This window comes from Pangasianodon hypophthalmus, chromosome 10 (genome assembly GCF_027358585.1).
Source record: "Pangasianodon hypophthalmus isolate fPanHyp1 chromosome 10, fPanHyp1.pri, whole genome shotgun sequence".
NCBI classification, from domain to species: Eukaryota; Metazoa; Chordata; class Actinopteri; order Siluriformes; family Pangasiidae; genus Pangasianodon; species Pangasianodon hypophthalmus.
In genome coordinates, this window is record NC_069719.1 from 6672677 (window position 1) to 6692590 (window position 19914).

General features: G+C 36.0%; 3 protein-coding genes across 4 annotated transcripts; all 3 read left to right on the forward strand.

Moving 5' to 3' along the window:
* Window positions 1-3728: 3728 nt before the first annotated feature.
* Window positions 3729-7876, forward strand: LOC113545068 (procathepsin L). Of its 2 annotated transcripts, XM_026944206.3 has the most exons (9): window positions 3729-3837; window positions 4090-4190; window positions 4345-4487; window positions 5154-5351; window positions 5518-5709; window positions 5917-6082; window positions 6235-6340; window positions 6585-6686; window positions 6868-7865. In XM_026944206.3, the coding sequence occupies exons 1-8, from the start codon at window positions 3833-3835 to the stop codon at window positions 6682-6684; spliced, it is 1011 nt and encodes a 336-aa protein (XP_026800007.2). In that variant the 5' UTR covers window positions 3729-3832; the 3' UTR covers window positions 6685-6686; window positions 6868-7865. The 2 variants fall into 2 exon arrangements, with proteins under 2 accessions (XP_026800007.2, XP_053093703.1); XM_053237728.1 differs by lacking the exons at window positions 3729-3837; window positions 4090-4190; window positions 4345-4487; window positions 5154-5351 and adding an exon at window positions 5358-5436 and having other exon boundaries at window positions 6868-7876.
* A 1643-nt stretch (window positions 7877-9519) lies between these two features.
* On the forward strand, window positions 9520-13490 carry LOC113545069 (procathepsin L). Its single transcript, XM_034308033.2, has 9 exons — window positions 9520-9647; window positions 10221-10321; window positions 10496-10638; window positions 11280-11477; window positions 11602-11787; window positions 11985-12150; window positions 12274-12391; window positions 12613-12714; window positions 12904-13490. Exons 1-8 carry the CDS (start codon window positions 9643-9645, stop codon window positions 12710-12712), a joined length of 1017 nt encoding a protein of 338 aa, XP_034163924.2. The 5' UTR covers window positions 9520-9642; the 3' UTR covers window positions 12713-12714; window positions 12904-13490.
* A 1537-nt stretch (window positions 13491-15027) lies between these two features.
* On the forward strand, window positions 15028-19315 carry LOC128316977 (procathepsin L-like). Its single transcript, XM_026944208.3, has 9 exons — window positions 15028-15136; window positions 15351-15451; window positions 15579-15721; window positions 16777-16968; window positions 17129-17320; window positions 17536-17701; window positions 17928-18033; window positions 18409-18533; window positions 18739-19315. The coding sequence occupies exons 2-8, from the start codon at window positions 15352-15354 to the stop codon at window positions 18506-18508; spliced, it is 999 nt and encodes a 332-aa protein (XP_026800009.1). The 5' UTR covers window positions 15028-15136; window position 15351; the 3' UTR covers window positions 18509-18533; window positions 18739-19315.
* Window positions 19316-19914: the final 599 nt, after the last annotated feature.

The following is a 19914-nucleotide window of genomic DNA, read 5'->3' on the forward strand; positions in this document are numbered from 1 at the left end:
AATATTTGTTTTTCTATGTTTGAGGGATTTTGTTTTGTATTATTTTGGTATATGTTCAAAATTAGTATTTTGAACATATACCAAAATTAGCAAAATTAAATTGCTTCACTGTACCTGCTGAATGATATATATATATGTTGTTTAAGATTAAAAATGTCTACTTTGACCTTTGACATGGCTCTTTTGATGAGAAATAAATTCAATTTGTATAGGAGCAACTTATCTTCAATATCTGTCTGAGTTTGTTGTCACTTTGACCACGGTTTCTGACCTATATAAAGACAATGGTTATATATCCAATTGCTATTAATGCATGCCCTTTTATACATCCTGAACTTTTTCTAGATTCAACTAGAATATGCTTATTAGGCATTGTTCTCAACGATCAAGTTATCAATTGAAACCAAATGGCTACATCACTTTAAAGATAGAGAAACATTCATTACACTGTTGTTCCCATGAATGCATTGGGTACTTTGATGGTCTAAGTTTAGATTTGCAATATGTCTATCAATATTTGTCCAATACACGGTTACTCTAATGCAGTCCAAGTGCCACACACAAGTTTATAGAGAACTAAAGATCCCTTTGAACCATGGGGGTCTCCTGAGTCTTGCAAGAGAAGTGAGAAAGAACTTTGAAGTGGGACATTCAAACACCTTGGACAGGGATACCAGTGGACACCTATGTCTCTCTGCTGGGAGAATGAAGACACAATGTTCAAGGAAGGCACAGGAGCTTGCATCAAGCAACTGGCATTGAATGCAACAGAGTGCAAACCAAGTGACAAGGCCAGTGCCTCCACCCACTCAGCTGAAGACGTCTACACCTGGTGGAACTGAATCTTCAGGAGTCACATCTTGGTCAGCCTCTTCATCATCACCATCACCATCACCATCATCTGTACACATCAGTGTCCTTCAACCTACTATGACTGCTACACATGTTCTCAGGCTATTAAATTGCTCTGCCTTTTTGACATCCTGGAAGAGTGATTCTGTAGGGCTTTATAAAATGTGGCAATAATTTGATTCTGGACTTGTCAGATTATTATAATCAGAAAGGTGGGTCAGAGAGGCCACATGAATTCTGGTTATTTACATTATGTTTAATACTGGCTATGCCTCATGGATCACATTTTAAGAACCACTGCTCTAAAACACTCCTAAACATGTTTAGTAGGAAAATCACCAATTCTACCATCCACTTAAAAGAAGGATATGCATAGTATATCCAAAATATAAAGTCCTTATGTTGAACAAGACTTTTTAAAAGGCAAGGTTTTAAAGCAATTTTTTGTGGTCAACTATCCCAAATAGATGCCTTTTACATCCATGGAGCAAACTTATATAATTTACATAGATAATTACTAAAATGTAAAAATTGCAGAATTAAAATTACATTAGAATTATGTTATTGATGATAATGTATTTACTGTAATAAAGTACAGTTTTTGTGAGCTGAGAGTAATTTTTAAATATATAAACTGAATTTCTAATATATCAGGCAAGTTTGCCTTGAGCCCAGTGTTAGAGGAAAACAGGCTCCTGATTCGCTGTGACCTGGACAAAGGTAAAGTGGTTACTGAAAATGAATGAATAAAAAAATGAAGTTGCTATTCATTCAAGCTTTTATGTCTTTACAAAGTTTTATTTGCATGGACCTTCTAGTAAGTATAATTATGTATCACCAGTGTACAAGTGAAATCCAAAATGTTTTGTTAGGAAAATGAGAAAGAGATTAAAAAAAAAAAAGCCTAAGAACAGAACCTTATAGGACACCATATCACAGTCTTTAGGTTTAAAAAAAATCTCAATTAATGCAAACAAATTGGCTCTAAACTCTACACTTAGCAAAACCTGTCTGTCTAAATTGACCATGTACTCAAGTCTGTCCAATAAAAGGTCATGGTCAATAATGTTAAATGCTGAAGTCCAACAGTACAGAACATAAACCTAACCACAAGCTGGGGCAAGCAGCTGATCACTTACCATGTTACCCAGTGCTTCTAGAAACCTGACTTAAATACATCACTAAAAATATATAAATGTGTGTTAGAAATTGGATTATATTAGTTTTTATTATATACTGAGGTTAATATACAGTTAGGTCCGGAAGAATTTGGACAATGACAATGGATTTGAAGTAAAACAATCAAGCTGTGATCAAAGTGTAGACTTTCAGCTTTATTTTAAGAGGTTGGATGAAAATCCTTTGCAGTCAATGAATACCTGAAGTCTGGAGCCCATGTTCTTAAACCTCAAATTCTGAGTTTCCTCCCTGGAGATGCTTTGTCAGGCCTTCACTGCAGCCACCTTCAGTTGCTGCTTGTTTGTGGGTCTTTCTGCCTTCAGTCTTGTCTTCAGTAAGTGAAAAGCATGCTCTATTGGGTTGAGATCAGGCGACTGACTTGGCCATTCAAGAATATTCCATTTCTTTGCCTTCGAAAAGTCTTGAGTTGCTTTCGCAGTATGTTTAGGGTCATTATCCACCTGCACTGTGAAGTGGCGTCCTATCAGTTTTGTAGCATTTGGCTGAATGTGAGCAGAGAGTATAGCCCTATACACCTCAGAATTCATCTTGCTACTTCTGTCAGCAGTCACATCATCAATAAACACCAGTGAGCCCGTTCCATTGGCAGCGATACATGCCCATGCCATAACACTTCCTTTGACACATGATGTGGTATACTGTGGATCATGAGCTGTTCCTTTCTTTCACCATACTTTTCTCTTCCCATCATTCTGGTACAAGTTAATCTTGGTTTCATCAGTCCAAAGAATCTTATTCCAGAACATGGGAGGCTTTTTTAGATGTTTTCTAGCAAAGTCAAATCTGGCTTTCCTGTTCTTGAATATTACCAGTGGTTTACACCTTATTGTAAACCCTCTGTATTTATATTCATGAAGGCGTCTCTTGATTGTAGATTTTGACAATGATACACCTACCTTCTCCAGAGTATTCTTGACTTCAGTTGATGTTGCGAAGGGGTTTTTCTTCACCAAGGAAAGGATTCTGCGATCCACCACTTTAGTTGTCTTCGTTGGTCTTCCAGGCCTTTGGATGTTGTTGAGCTCGCCAGTGCATTCCTTCTTTTTAAGAATGTACCAAATTGTTGATTTGGCCACTCTTAAAGTTTTTTCTATCTCTCTGATAGGTCTCTTTTGTTTTTTCAGCCTAATGATGGCCTCCTTCACTTGCATTGAGATTTCCTTGGACTTCATACTGGTAGCTCCAGTCGAACAGCTGCCAAATGCCAACTCAATACCTGATATCAACTCCAGACCTTTTATCTGCTTCATTTGTCTTGAAGTAACGAGGGAATGGACCGCACCTGGTCAATTAACTTCTTGTCAGTCAATTGTCCAAATACCTTTGAGCCCCTGAAAATGGAGGTACTTTGCTTAAAATGGCTGTAATTCCTAAATGGTAAATGCCATATTTTTGTGGAACCTCTTAAAATAAAGCTGAAAGTCTACACTTCGATCACATCTTGATTGTTTTATTTCGAATACATTGTGGTGGTTTATAAAGGCAAAATCACAAAAAACTCCATCATTGTCCAAATACTTCTGGACCTAACTGTATATATATATTCAGTTACTTTGTTCTTTGGTGCCAACAGCAAGTATGTTCAAAAGTCTACTGTTCTGTATATCTCACTGCTCATCATCGGAAAATACAGTCATGCTCAACACAATACGTGTTTATTCAAAAGTGAAAAGAGGTGGAGACTGACAAGTAGCTGATCAAAGCAGTAACACAGAGATATACAGAGGCAGGAAATCCACAAAAGGTCTCCATTCATAGATGAATTCAACATTCATGAAACATGAGGTATGCACCACAGACACCTGTATATTTATATTTTGTAGACTAGCTAGGCACACATCAATTATAATTGATTTTTATCCAACCAGAAAAATACTCTGGGTAAAACAGACAGTTATTTTTTAATTTGTATTTTCCGGTATTTAAGGTGAAAAGGATGTGAGTAAGAGTGTGTGGGAGTGAAAGATTTTGCACAGTGGAATTAAGAACACAAATCTTTACACAAAACAGAAATGTGAATCTTCTTATTATTTGCAGAATGAGAGTTTTGCTTGTCGTCACCACTCTTGTGGCTCTGGCCAGTGCAGCCAGCATCTCTCTAGAAGACCTGGAGTTCAATGCCTGGAAATTGAAGTTTGGTGAGAATTTTTTTAATGTCTAATTAAACTATCAAACATGTTTTGCAAACCCCAAAATCTGTCTGTTTGTCTTTCTAACATCAACACAATGCTTATATGAATGCAATTAAGAAGTAGAATAGCCATGCAGCAATATATATATTTTTTTAATTAGGTAAGATCTATAAGTCTGTAGAGGAGGAGTCTCAGCATAAGATGACTTGGCTGGAAAATCGCAAAGTGGTCCTGATACACAACATGCTGGCCGACCAGGGCATTAAGAGCTACAGACTTGGCATGACCTCCTTTGCAGACATGGTGAGAAGAAGATCATTATATGCATATACATTATGTATATAGGTATACACCAGGGATGTCAAACATGTCTGATTAAATTAACGTTGTCTTTAAAATAACTCTCTGTTATTCCACTCGGGGACAAAATAGAGCAATAAAATGATACTGACAAAATGTGTTAATGATGTGTATTTCCTCAATAGCAAGCAAACAATTTGACTCTAACCATATATTTTTCCAAAATAACAAAGGGGTTTCACAGCAATGGGGGTGAAAACTTATGCAATCAAAAAATTTACTATTATTTAATTGCAAAAAATTTTTTACAACTTATATTGATCCTATCTTAATTCAATATTATGATATATATTGTGAACATTTATGACATATAATTTGGAATTTTTTAATGAATTGCAGTCTGTTTATCTGTTTTGTAGGTGATAAATGTTAATAAATTAGATGAATTGTTGATGTGTAATTTGTCTAAAAAACTGTTTTTGTAGACAAAACACACACACACACACAGTAAAGAGAGATATATAGCCTGACAAGTATAACATGATTATTGAAAATGACTGAATAAATAAAAACATTTCATTACTATGGACCCCTTTACTGCTGCTTTTTGTGAACAAGCTGGGTGTAAAAAACAGGTAACTAATTTCACTTCATCTCCAACTCTAACAGAACAACCAGGAGTACAGAGAGACTGTGTTAAAGGGCTGCCTGGGATTCTTCAACAGGACCAAGAAACACAGTGCAGCTACGTTCCTCCTACAGGCAGGAGGAGCTGTTCTGCCAGATACTGTGGACTGGAGGGAAAAGGGCTACGTGACTGAGGTTAAGGACCAGAGGGATTGTGGTTCTTGCTGGGCCTTCAGTGCGGTAAGGGTTGACACATAGCTACTGCAACATGGCTTCTTTACTCCTGCTCCTCCACCAATCAATGCTACATGGGCAACAATTACAGGTCCTGGTGCACATAGGCATCTCTGTATCACTCCCTTTACTGTGTTCTCAAACTTTTCCTCCATCGTCTCTCCTCTCTTAGACAGGGTCACTGGAGGGCCAGACATTTAGGAAGACGGGGAAGCTGGTGTCATTGAGTGAGCAGCAGTTGGTGGATTGCTCCATGAAATATGGGAACATGGGTTGCGAGGGAGGCTGGATGGACTGGGCCTTTCAATACATTATAGACAACAATGGAATCGACACAGAGGAGTCCTACCCTTATGAGGCCATTGTGAGTAGAGCATGAAAATACTTTATTCAGATGGACAGGCACAACTTGTTGATGGGCACATAAAATATTTTTGTGAAACTGCTTGCCTATTGCTGGTCTAAAACTGATGGGTGGATATTTATTTAACCAGCTAGTATGCAATTTTACAAGATACAGTAATATGCAGCAAGAAAATCTCTGAGGTCACTTCTTCCTCTCTCTCCACAGGATATGCTGTGCAGGTTTAATCCAGCCACTGTGGGAGCCACTTGCACTGGCTATGTGGATATAAAAAGTGGAGATGAGAAGGCTCTACAGGAAGCTGTGGCTACCATCGGACCCATTTCTGTCGCCATAGACGCAGGCCACATGTCCTTCCAGTTCTATGAATCTGGTGAGTCTATCATGAAAATGTGAAAATGAAATTACTACTTAGTAGTTTAATTTTATTTGGCATAATCTTTGGTCAATTAATTTACTTAATTATTAAAGTTAATAATTAATTGCATAATGTTGGGACATTGACCCTTACATGATTGATTAAAGGTATCTATGATGAGCCTGACTGTAGCAGCACTGAGATGAATCATGGTGTCCTGATTGTTGGTTATGGCATGGAAGATGGACAAGACTACTGGCTGGTCAAGAACAGGTACTACAACAACAACAACAACCACAGCCACGACAATATGGCTTTTTATTTCTAAATTAAGGTATCCAAACTGTGACTTAAAGGATGAGTGCAGCAAATATATGAAATAGCTTTACACCATTCTAATTACTATTTACAACAACTCCAATAGTTTTAAATTATAAAATACAATCACCTACGTTAAAAGCAGCGGCTCACATTAAGACCACTTAGCTCCCCACTGATTTTATTCTTTTGTTTACAGTTGGGGTCTTGGCTGGGGTGACAATGGCTACATCAAGATGTCAAGGAACAAGAATAACCAGTGTGGTATTGCAAGAAATGCCAGCTATCCTCTGGTTTAAAGGTGAGTACAATAAAAGTCAATTATGTGACAGTAGCTAAGGCTCTTATTTATTTTAAGTGATGAAACTGGCATTAACTACTAGATTTTGAACATAAATAATATCAATCTTTTCTTAGTATCAATATCCACTACCTTAACAAGTCCTTCTCTTTAACTAAAAAACTGCAATGCATTTCTTCAGGTGGGAGAAAAACAACTCCATGGGTAACTCAATCTGCAGCAACTACATGACTTGATTATCCACATGTGATACATGTACAGTATGTGACAATGCTCACAGTCTCGGTGCTGTCATTTTAATGTTGTGAACTTAAAATTTATCGTGCTAATATACTTATGGAGAAAGACATTAATCTGACATTACTGGTGCTTAAACTGTGTTGCTGTCTATTGAGTTTGGCATTTATAATCTAACCTTTTGTTTTGTGATTAATTTTCCTTTTTGATTCCTTTCTAAATTACCTCATGATTTGTTAAGTTCTTTTGGACAAGAAAGCTATGGCATTCAGTGGCATGATAGGTTTAGCATAATAAAACCCTTGTGTTTAGTAATACTGTTTTTGCTTAATTAAAAGGAATCTCATGCATACTGTCTTACTCTTAGTTTGTTTGCATATGAACTTTTCAGCAATATGTTGTTTTGCTTTTGGACGCATTTGTAGTCCTTTTTTAAGTTACAAATGTATACATCTTGGAAATTACCGTTAAAAATAGTAGATAGGAAATTAGACATACTGAAAAAATAGCACACTTTTTTTAAATTAAAAAAAAAAACAACCATAAATCCACATGCAATTTTATCACTTGTATCGTCAGAGTGGACTTGGTAGCTAAAAGTTAATGTGTTACATGATGCATGTTACAGCGAAAATTGTCACTAAACTGTTACACATTTGGTTTTACATCTGTCCATGGTAACAAATCTGTTATTAAAGTCATTAAATGTAAAGTTCTTTTAACATCTAATGGTCAAACAATCTACACAAGAGAAAACAAACATTCAGTTGTTACCTATCAAGATATATCAAGTAAACTGAATGCTGGTCACCTCTAGGCTGCCAAAATTTCATGTAAAAGCTGCTGACAACCCATATTTATGTTCTTTCATAATATTTTTTTTCAATTGTTGTGTTACTGTACACAGTCATCCAACACATTCCCATCCCTAACTATCTAATTAACTAAAGCATGAAAATGCTTTTGAGGACAGCTCAAATTTACAAGGTGCTTTTGTAACCATAGAGTAGCTAAATGTACAATAAAATAATCATTTATCATTTTTCCAATAAAAATATCTGTTAAACAGTCTGGGAGTTTCATGGATTTATGATTGCGTATGACTGTCACCCGAGCAGAGTGTTTATAGACGGGTATATAATACAAGAAAATTGAGGCGGAATTCCAGCTTTCTCCTGCACACACACACACAAATATAGTTATAGGAATAGGATGACCTCTTGTGAACAAATCGGGATATAACAAGCAACCAAGAATATGCTCAAGTGAACTGATTGTAGGGTATGTGAGGTGGGTAATTTAGAGTATGCTTATTAGGCATTGTTTTCAATGATCAGGTTATCAAATGAAACCAAATGGCTACATCACTTTAAAGATAGTGAAACATTCATTACACTGTTGTTCCCATGAATGCATTGGGTACTTTGACGGTCTAAGTTTAGATTTGCAATATGTGTTTAATCAATATTTGTCCAATACACGGTTACTCTAATGCAGTCCAAGTACCACACACAAGTTTATAGAGAACTAAAGATCCCTTTGAACCATGGGGGTCTCCTGAGTCTTGCAAGAGAAGTGAGAAAGAACTTTGAAGTGGGACATTCAAACACCTTGGACAGGGATACCAATGGACACCTATGTCTCTCTGCTGGAGAATGAAGACACAATGTTCAAGGAAGGCACAGGAGCTTGCATCAAGCAACTGGCATTGACTGCAACAGAGTGCAAACCAAGTGACAAGGCCAGTGCCTCCACCCACTCAGCTGAAGACGTCTACACCTGGTGGAACTGAATCTTCAGGAGTTTTCAATACCATATGCATACTGTATGCTTAATGCACCATATAAAAAAGACTCCTGCTCTAAAACACTCCTAAACATGTTTAGTAGGAAAATCACCAACTTTACCATCCATTTAAAAGAAGGAAATGCATAGTATATCCAAAATATAAAGTCCTAATGTTGAACAGGGCTTTTTAAAAGGCAGTGTTTTAAAGCAATTGTTTGTGGTAAACTATCCCAAATAGTTGCCTTTTAAATACCTGCAGAAACTTATATCATTTACATAGACAATGACTAAAATGTAATGATTTGATGTAAAGATGTAAATATTCTCCACTGATGCTAATAAATTGGCAATTGTACCTGAAGTAAACTCTAAACCATGCAAAACTTTCTAAATTGACCATGTACTCAAATCTATCCATTAAAATGTCATGGACAATAATGTTAAATATTCTACAGTATTAGAATATAAATAAAGCAGCTGGTCACTTATCACTTTACCCACGACTGATTATGTTCTGTAATGATTCTGGAAACCAGAATTAAATACATTGATTAAAAAAGTATCCTATTAAAAATATCTCCAAAATCGTAGATATATATGTGAGTTGGAAATTGGATTAAATTAGTTTTTTTTTATTTTATTTATTAACCTCATTAGACATTACAAAGTGAATTTATTGTCTGAGCTATTCAGTTACTTTGTTCTTTGGTGCCAACAGCAAGTATGTTCAAAAATCTACTCTTCACTATACCTCACTGCTCATCAACTGAAGGTACAATCATGCTCAATACAAAATGTGTTTAAATTAAACAAAAAGTGAAAAGAGGTGGAGACTAACAAGAAGCTGATCAAAGCAGTAATGCAGAGGTATATAGAGGCAGGAAATCCACGAAAGGTCTCCATCAGTAGATGAATTCAACATTCAAGAAACATGAGGTACGTACAACTCATCAGTTATAATTCAGTTTTATCCAACCAGTAAATTACTTAAAACAGACAGTTATTTTTTAATTTTGTGTTTCCTAGTATTTAAGAGGAAAAGGATGTGAGTTAGAGTGTGTGGGAGTGAAAACATTTTGTCAAGTCAAGTCAAGCGGCTTTATTGTCATTTCAACCATATACAGCTAGTTAGTACACAGTGAAACAAAACAACGTTCCTACAGACCTACAGGAGACTACATATATTTACATAAAGTGCACAGTGCAAACATGTGCAGACAGCACAAGACAATACAATGACTACCAGAACAAGACAATGGGCACAGTAAGTTACAGTGTAGCACTGACTAGTACACAGTTCTAGTAGAAAGTGAATCAGATGGCAGTAGTGCAAAAGACTAACAATATAAATTGCTGTAAATGTAAATATAAGGAGTAGCAGCCAGGTAGAGATTATAAAGATTATATACAGTGTATTATAAATATTGTAGCAGCAGAAATTGTAGAATGGAATTAAGAAAACAAATCTTTACACAAAAGCAGAAATGTAGATCTTCTTCTTATTTGCAGAATGAGGGTTTTGCTTATCGTCACCACTCTTGTGGCTCTGACCAGTGCAGCCAGCGTCTCTCTGGAAGACCTGGAGTTCAATGCCTGGAAATTGAAGTTTGGTGAGAAACAAACTTTCAAACATGTTCTGCAAACCCCAAAAATGTGCTTGTTTGTCTGTCTCACATTTGCACAATGCTTATTGAATGCAATTAAGAAGGAAAATAGTCATGCAGTATTTTGCTTTGTTAGGCTCAGGTATTTTTATTTATTTATTTATTTATTTTTTAAATTAGGTAAGATCTATAAGTCTGTAGAGGAGGAGTCTCAGCGTAAGATGACTTGGCTGGAAAATCGCAAAGTGGTCCTGGTACACAACATGCTGGCCGACCAGGGCATTAAGAGCTACAGACTTGGCATGACCAAATTTGCAGACATGGTGAGAAGAAAACATTTAGCGATATATATATATATATATATATATATATATATATATATATATATATATATATATATATATATATACTGTTTTAAGTATATATGTGTACACATATACACCAGTGGTATAATATATAAACAACATACAGTAGCTTCTCATCTGGCCCTCCAAATGTATGTTGGAATCTGTTCTGGAAATTCTGTTCACCTTGTGGTCTACAGTTGAATTAAAAGATTTGTGGGGGGAAAAAAAGAGCTAGTCTCTGGTATTCCACTAGGGGGCAAAATAAATCAATAAACTCTACATTTTGCTACTGACAAAATGTTAAAGATGTGTAATCATTTATCAGCAAGAAAAGAATTTGACTCTATAACCATGTAGTTTTCCAAAAACCATGGAGTTTTACAGCATTGGGAGTGAAAACATATACAATCAAAACTTTTACATTAAATAGTATGGGCTATATATACAAAAATATTTATATTTCTGGTTAAATTTATGACTAGTTCACGTAAGTGGATATATACCCTGACAAAGACAAAGTTGTTATTGAATAAACACAGTATGGACCAAAAGAGGAGCCCTTTCACTGCTGCTCTTTGGGAACAAGCAGACAACATGTTTATCTCCATCTCAAACAGGATAACCAGGAATACAGAGAATCTGTGTTAAAAGGCTGTCTGAGGTCCTTCAACGCGACCAAGAGACACAGTGCAGCTACATTCTTCCGAAAGGCAGGCGGAGCTGCTCTTCCAGATACTGTGGACTGGAGGGAAATGGGCTATGTGACTGAGGTTAAGGACCAGGGATATTGTGGCTCTTGTTGGGCCTTCAGTGCGGTAAGAACAGGGTTGTCCTATGGTTACTGCAACATGCCTAATTTACTCCTGCTCCTTCACAATAACTGCTACATGTAACAAGTGGCAACAATAATGCTAATACAGGTTGTCTGTCCTCTCTTAGACAGGGTCACTGGAAGGTCAGACATTTAGGAAGACGAGGAATCTGGTGTCTCTGAGTGAGCAGCAATTGGTGGACTGCTCATATGAAAACTTTGGTTGCGATGGAGGCTGGGTGGATAAAGCCTTTGAATACATTATCTACAACAGTGGAATTGACATAGAAGAGTACTACCCTTATGAGGCCAGAGTAAGTAGAGCATAAAAACACATTATTTAGATGGATAGGTATAACTAGTTTTAATGGACATACATTTTTGTAAAACTGCTCGCCTATTGCACGATGACAAGTGTATTGATAGGTAGTTATTTGTTAAAACAGCTAGCATAGTTTTACCATATAAAGTAATATGAAGTATGAAGAACTCAATTTCTCTTTCTCTGTAGGATGGGTCCTGCAGGTTTAATCCAGCCACTGTGGGAGCTGCCTGCACTGGCTATGAATATATAAGAAGTGGAGATGAGTATGATCTACAGGAAGCTGTGGCCACCATCGGACCCATTTCTGTTGCCATAGACGCAAGTCAGAGTTCCTTCCAGCTCTATGACTCTGGTGAGTCTCGCATGAAGATCACAAACCAATCCCATGTTGCCAGTCAGTACATGTCTGTACTTTACTGATTAACAAATAATTGCATAAGGTTGCTAAAATTGACCATTACTTGACTGATTAAAGGTATCTATTATGAGCCAATGTGTAGCAGCACTCAGCTGGATCATGCTGTCCTGGTTGTTGGTTATGGCACAGTCGACCAGATATGGCAAAGACAAGACTACTGGCTGGTCAAGAACAGGTAAAACAACTATATTCCATTTTATTTCTAAACTAAAAGGTGAAATAAAGAGGGTATTTTGGAAATATTACAAATAGAGCTACAGTATTCCAGTTAGTATTTACAACTACTTCATCAGCTTTAAATGATAAGAATATTATACAAAGTTATAAGATTGCAAAGTTATAAGATAAAATTGCCCACATTAACCACAAACTTCCTCAATTTATTTCCCTTAACAGCTGGGGTCTTGGCTGGGGTGAAAATGGCTATATCCGGATGTCAAGGAACAATTTTAACCAGTGTGGCATTGCGACAGATGCCATGTACCCTCTGGTTTAAAGGTGTGTACAATAAACATCAGTGATGAGATGGCTACAAAGGGATATTTTTAAGTAATGATAACTGGCATTAACTTCTAGGTTTCAAAAACAAATTATATCAATCCATTTTCAGTATCCATATCTACCTTAACAAGTCTTTCTCTTTAACTAGAAAACTGCAATAATATTAATAATTGATGCTTTTTACAGGTGGGTGGAATACATCTCCATGGTTAACTCAATCTGCAGCAACTACATGACTTGATTATAAACACGTGATACACATATGTGGCAATGCTCACAGTCTGTGCGAAAAAAAAACCAATAGAAAAGTCTATCATTTACTTTTGTGAACTTGAATGGTGCTAATATATTGATTCAGAAAGACATTAACTGGAACTGTGTTGATGTCTATTGAGTTTGGCATTTTTAATTCAGCTTTCCTTTCTATGATCACTTTTGATTACTTTCTAAATAATCTCATGATTTCTTGAATATTCTTTGATAAGCAGTCTATGGCATTTGATGGCATGATAGGTTATGCATAATAAAACCCTTGACTTTAGTAATTTTTTTTGCTTAAATAAAAGAAAGCTCTTGCATACTGTCTTACTCTTAAGTGGATTTAACATGAATTCACATGCAGTTATATCACTTTTATTGTTAGAGCAGATTTAGTAAAAGTTATTGTGTCACTTACAGCCAAAATTGTCCTTAACCTGTAACACATTTGGTTTTATACCTGTCCATGTATCAAATCTGTTATTCAAGTCATTAAATGTAGTTTAAGCTTCATAGTTATGTTCCTATGGTGTCTTCTTGGTTGGTCCTGATCCTAGAATTGACCTCAGCCTATTTAAGTAAGCTATTCCTAGTCAGGTCTTGCATCAGTGGAAGCTCACAGAAAAGAGAGTCCTTTGACTCTGTGTTGCACAGTTCAGCAAAAAATTTTGCTGAATTTCCAGCCATGGCATTGAGCCTGCTTCTCTGTAAGAAGACTTTTTTGGGACCTATTTAGTGGAAATCACTCGTTTTATTTGTGGCCACAGTTGAGTCAGCTTGTCCAGAGACTGTGGACAAGGTCTTTGTGAGTCACTGTGCACAATTTTTCAGTGGAAATCATGTCAATATTCTGCAACAGTGGAGACTGGTGGGATCAGCTAGAATTAAGAGTAGAAAACACAACTTGATGATCATCAACCTGACTTAACAAGAGATCCAGGTGGATGGAAAGCTAATGCCCAAGTCACAGATGATTTTGAGTTTCTGGGTTTATACTTGAGCATTCAGTGTTTTGGGGACAACTTGTTGCAAGTTTGGAAATGCCTAGATTATGAAACTGTAGTACTGTGCATTCACAAAACTTACTCCAAAGTTCCAAGCATGATTTTTACAATGCATGACATAGTCTAGGTTGAGTTCCCTGTGCCTCTGAGGAAAACAGAGGGATTACACAGCTCCATGTCTAACACAACTACATGTGATATATTTATGTGATACAATGGTCACAGTCTCAATACTGTTGTGATACACAGAAAAAAATCAGAAAATACTATTATTTACCTTTGTCAACTTAAAATTAATGATGTTAATGTAATTATGCAGAAAGATAATATATACTGTTGATGAGTATCAATTTGGAATTTTCAGTTCAGCTTTCCTTGGTGTGATCCTTTTGCCTTTTCTCTTTCTTTCAAAATGAACTCATGATTAAGAGCAGTTGAGGGTTAAGGGTGTTGGTGAAGGACCCATTTGTGGGAATTTGGTTTCCTAATCTTATTACTAGTCTTATTCTGTTGTACATTCTATGGAATGGAATGATACATACTGTATCTAAATATTTAAAGATTATGCTCATCACTCAAATATGTGCAGTAATATTATGGCTATTTTTGGTGTGATAGAGATTTTTATTCCTGAACTGTCCACTCACATTAGGTTGGGTTATTGAGGTTTGGGTTAAACCCATCTAATCAAGTGACTATATGGATAGACTAATAACTATAAGAACACAATCAGAAATAGAATAGTTAACAATGGAACATTTCTGAATAAAAAAACCTAATCAGGAAGAAAACTAGAGATGTACCAGTTGTATCCCTTTTTATATCACACAATTTGGTTTAACTTTATATGAAGTAGTTTCCATTTTCAAATATGTTGGGTTCTAAACCTGACCCTTTCACCTGATTCAATGATACATGACAAGAAAACAAACATATGTCCCTAAGGGTCATGTCCACCAGTGTGCAGAATCATCTCATGTTAAAATGATGCAATTCCTCAAAAAAAAAAAAAAAAAAAAAACCTCTATTTTTTGTGGTCATGAGCGTGACCAGCAGCTGATCAAAGCCACAACTCAGTTATATATATAGAGACAGGAAACCCATGACAACTCTCCGTCCGTAGAAGACTTCAAGATTCAAGAAACACACAAAACGAGGTATGTACCACATACACCTGGATATATGTTATGTAGACTGGCTGAGCACAGAGCAATCTTTGAGTTTTGTCTAATGATTAAAACACTTTGGTTAAAATAGACCATTCCTGGTATTTGAGGGGAAAAGGATGTGAGTATGAGTGTGAGGAAATGACAAGTGACAAATGACAGTGGAATAAAGAAAGCAAATCCTTACAAAAACATTTATTTACAGAATGAGGGTTTTGCTTATCGTCACCACTCTCCTGGCTCTGGCCAGTGCAGTCAGCGTCTCTCTGGAAGACCTGGAGTTCAATGATTGGAAACTGAAGTTTGGTGAGAAATCTTCTTATGTCTAACCAAGCAGTCAAACCTGAAAATCTGTCTGTTGGTCTGTCTCAAATCTACAAAATGCAATATTTTGCTTTCTCAGGTTCAGTTATTATTATTATTTTTTCCTTAGGTAAGATCTATAAGTCTGTAGAGGAGGAGTCTCAGCGTAAGATGATCTGGCTGGAAAATCGTAAGCTGGTCCTGGTACACAACATGCTGGCTGATCAGGGCATTAAGAGCTACAGACTCGGAATGACCTACTTTGCAGACATGGTGAGAAGGAAAACGTACAGTCTATACTATTCCATTATATAGGCATAAGGCCCATGGGCTCTGGGATCATGGGATCTGAGATTATGGGCTGCCCAATATAGTTTAAAACATGACCCAGCAAAAGTATTTATAATTCTCTTTTGGAAAATAAATTAATCGTGTAGACAATTTAGGAATAAAACAATTTGAAAAAAGACCTAGTCTCTGTAATTCCACTAGGAGGCAAAATAGAGCAATAATGGGCCATAAAATCAGCTACTGACAAAATGTGTTAATGATAAGTAATTTCTGACTAGCAAGCAAAAAGTTAGATTCAGTAAGCATGTGGCTTTCCAGAATAACAAACTGAGTGGTTTCACAATAATTCAACTTTGTTTTTTAAGTGATAAATGCTTGTACAGTGCATCCAGAAAGTACTGTACCCCCCAATAAAAAAGAGGTTTTGCTGTTTTAAAGAAGAAATTTACACATATAAGAACGAGATTTTTTCCTGCTCCTTTTGAAGTGACACTCTACATAAATAAAATTAAATAGAGCAAATAGATGTTTAGACTTTTTTAAAATAATTCTGAGGACATTGATATACATTATTTAGTTTTTTTTCTGCAGAGAGTCACTTCAAAAGTGAAAAAATAATGTATGCTCTAGGCACTGTAAATGAAAGGAATTGTTGATATTTGTCTCCTCATCGAATGTTTTGACACCCCTAGTATATGCCTTTACACACACACCATATACTTTACATATATATATATATATATATATATATATATATATATATATGTGTGTGTGTGTGTGTGTGTGTGTGTGTGTATATGTGTATGTGTGTATATGTGTATGTGTGTATATATATATATATATATATATATATATATATATATATATATATATATACATATATACATATATATATATATATATATATATAGGTTAATGAAAATTAATGAATGAATAAAAACATTTCGCTTAGGATGAACCAGAAAAGCAGCCCCTTCATGGCTGCTCTTTGTGAACAAGCAAAAAACAGGTACCTGATTTCACTGCATCTCTAACAGAGTAACCAGGAGTACAGAGAGTCTGTGTTTAAGGGCTGCCTGGGATCCTTCAACAGGACCAAGAGACACAGTACATCTACATTCCTCCGAGGGGGAGGTATTCTGCCCAAAACTGTGGACTGGAGGAAAAAGGGCTATGTGACTGAGGTTAAGGACCAGCAGGATTGTGGCTCTTGCTGGGCCTTCAGTGCGGTAAGGGCAGGGGTGACACATGCAGCATGGCCTCTTTAGTCTTGCTTTTATGCCTCAATCACTACTAGATTTAACAAGTGACCACATTTACAAGGTGTGCTGTGGATAGACATCTTTGTTTTTCTCTTTCACGCTCTGCTTTTCATCTATCCTTTCTTAGACAGGGTCACTGGAAGGTCAGACTCGAAGGAAGACGGGGAAGCTGGTGTCACTGAGTGAGCAGCAGTTGGTGGACTGCTCCAGGCAATACGGGAACTTTGGGTGCTTGGGAGGCTGGATGAATTCAGCTTTTGAATACATTAAAGACAACAATGGAATTGATACAGAGGAGTCCTATCCTTACGAGGCCAGTGTGAGTAGAACATGAAAACACATTATTCCAATGAACAGCTGGGCATGACTAGTTTTGACAGGCATATCAAACATTTTGTGAAATTGCTTATTGCAGGATGAAAGCTGTTTTAGTGGGTAGTTATTTATTTAACCAGCTACCATACAAGTTAACAATATGCAGTAATATGCAGTAAGAGGATCTCTGGTATGACCTTTTCCTCTCTCCTTCTTCAGGATAATGATTGCAGGTTTAATCCAGCCACTGTGGGAGCCACCTGCACTGGCTATGTGAATATAAAAAGTAGAGATGAGAAAGCTCTACAGGAAGCTGTGGCCACCATCGGACCCATTTCTGTTGCCATAGATGCAGGCCACATGTCCTTCCAGCTCTATACATCTGGTGAGTCCCACATAGAAAATCATAAACCAATCCCGTGTTACCAGTTGGTACTCACTAATGCTACCAGAACAATCTGAATCTGAATACTGTTATTTAGTGGTTTACTTTTATTTGGTTTTATTTATTACTTTTATTTTAAACTGTGGTCCATTAATTTACTGATTAACAAATTTAATAATTGATTGCATCATGTTGGCATAATTGACCACTACATGATTGATTAAAGGTATCTACGATGAGCCAGACTGTAGCAGCACTGAACTGGATCATGGTGTCCTGGCTGTTGGTTATGGCAGGGAACAAAAAAAAGCCTACTGGCTGGTCAAGAACAGGTAAAAAAATAAATAAATAAGTAAATAAAAGGTTCCAAGAAAAAGCAGTATTTAGAAGTAGCTTATGAATATGTTTCATGTAATGCAACATACAAAAATAGTTGCTATTATTATTATTATTATTATTATTATATTATTATTATTATCAAAGGCTATATTTTGCTGTTATACCTATTCATTTCTAAATCATATTTTCATTTCATATCTAATAGTTGAATTGATTAGAAATTTTTGAATTATTGGTTTATATTGTTCACATTTCTATTTGCAATAACTGTGTTAGCAGTAAATTATATGACTTAAGATCTAACCAGCTTAAGCCAGTGGGCCACATTAACCACTAAATTCCTCCCAAAATTTACATTTATTTTACAGCTGGGGTCTTGGCTGGGGTGACAATGGCTACATCAAGATGTCAAGGAACAAGAATAACCAGTGTGGTATTGCCACAAATGCCAGCTATCCTCTGGTTTAAAGGTGTTATTAAAAAAAATTTAAAGGTAACCTTTAAAGCTATTAAAGGTTCTTTATTTCAAGTGATGATGAATGGGATTAAGTTTCAAAAGAATAATAATAATAATCAAACAATTCTTAGTCAATATCCTATCAATATCTTAACTAGAAAACTGCAATAACTCCAATAATATTACTGAATTTTTGTTTTTTAATTTTTTTAATTCTTTTTTTTTTTTTTTTTTTTTACAGGTGGGTGAATAACAACTTCATGGCTAGCTCACTCTGCAGCAACTACATGACTTAATTATCAACACCACCATTTATCTTCCTGAACATAAAATTAGTTGTAGTCATATATTTATGCAGAATGATTATAATCTGAATAATATAATCTGACTTTACTGCTGCAGTTGGAACTGTATTGATCTGTATTGAGTCATTTTTAATTCGGCTTTCCTTGTTATGATCCCTTTTCTCTTAATTTCTTAATTATCATGATTTGTTAAATACTCTGTACCAAGCAAGCTATGACATTCAATGGTGAGATTAATACTGTTAATTTTCACACACACACTGTCTTACTGTTACACACTGTCTTTTCCACATGGACTCCAATCAAATTGTTAACTGTCATTTATCTTACATCTTTACCTTAATATCCTTTGTCTGCAAATGTAGCATTTTCAAGGTTGGTAGTTGACTTAAAATTCAAGTAAAATGCTGTTCACGTCTAGGCTGATTAAAATAGCTCACTTTCCTGTAAAAGCTACAGACAAACATGTCATTTATTAATCACTTTTTATGCAATAAACGTCAAATAATCCAATCAAGCAACGATGTCTGATATAAAACTAGATAGACTGAAAGTAGAAATGTTTTGACGACTGCTAGGTTAGCATTGGATCACATTCCCATAACTAAAAGCATGAAGATGCTTTTAAGCACAAATATAAAGTGCTCTTTTTTCATAAAAAATATTTGTTAAGCAGTCTGGGAATCTCATGGATTTCTGACTGTGCATGACTCTCGTCTGTTCAGAGTGTTTATAGATGGGTGTATAATAAGGAAAATTGAGGCAGAATTCCAGCTTTCTCCTGCACACATACACAAAGGGTAAATCAAGGTTCCAGGATATCACACACAGCTAGTATGTGTAAAAACACGCAATGATGGAAGCAGATAGAAACAAACTCCCTAGTCTGAGTAAAACAGAAGGTAGCAGCGTAAAGTAACAATATGTAAATAGAAAATTATGCCAATGGATCCAATTTAAACCATTTATTCTCACCTGAATACTTTAGACTTATGATTATGCACTGTTGCCGTAATCATTATTGGGGTGCATATAGAACCTCCAAGGGTTCCCCACAGGGACAAGCCAAAGAACAATTTAGGATGATAGGTAGAACCTTTTTTAAGAGATGA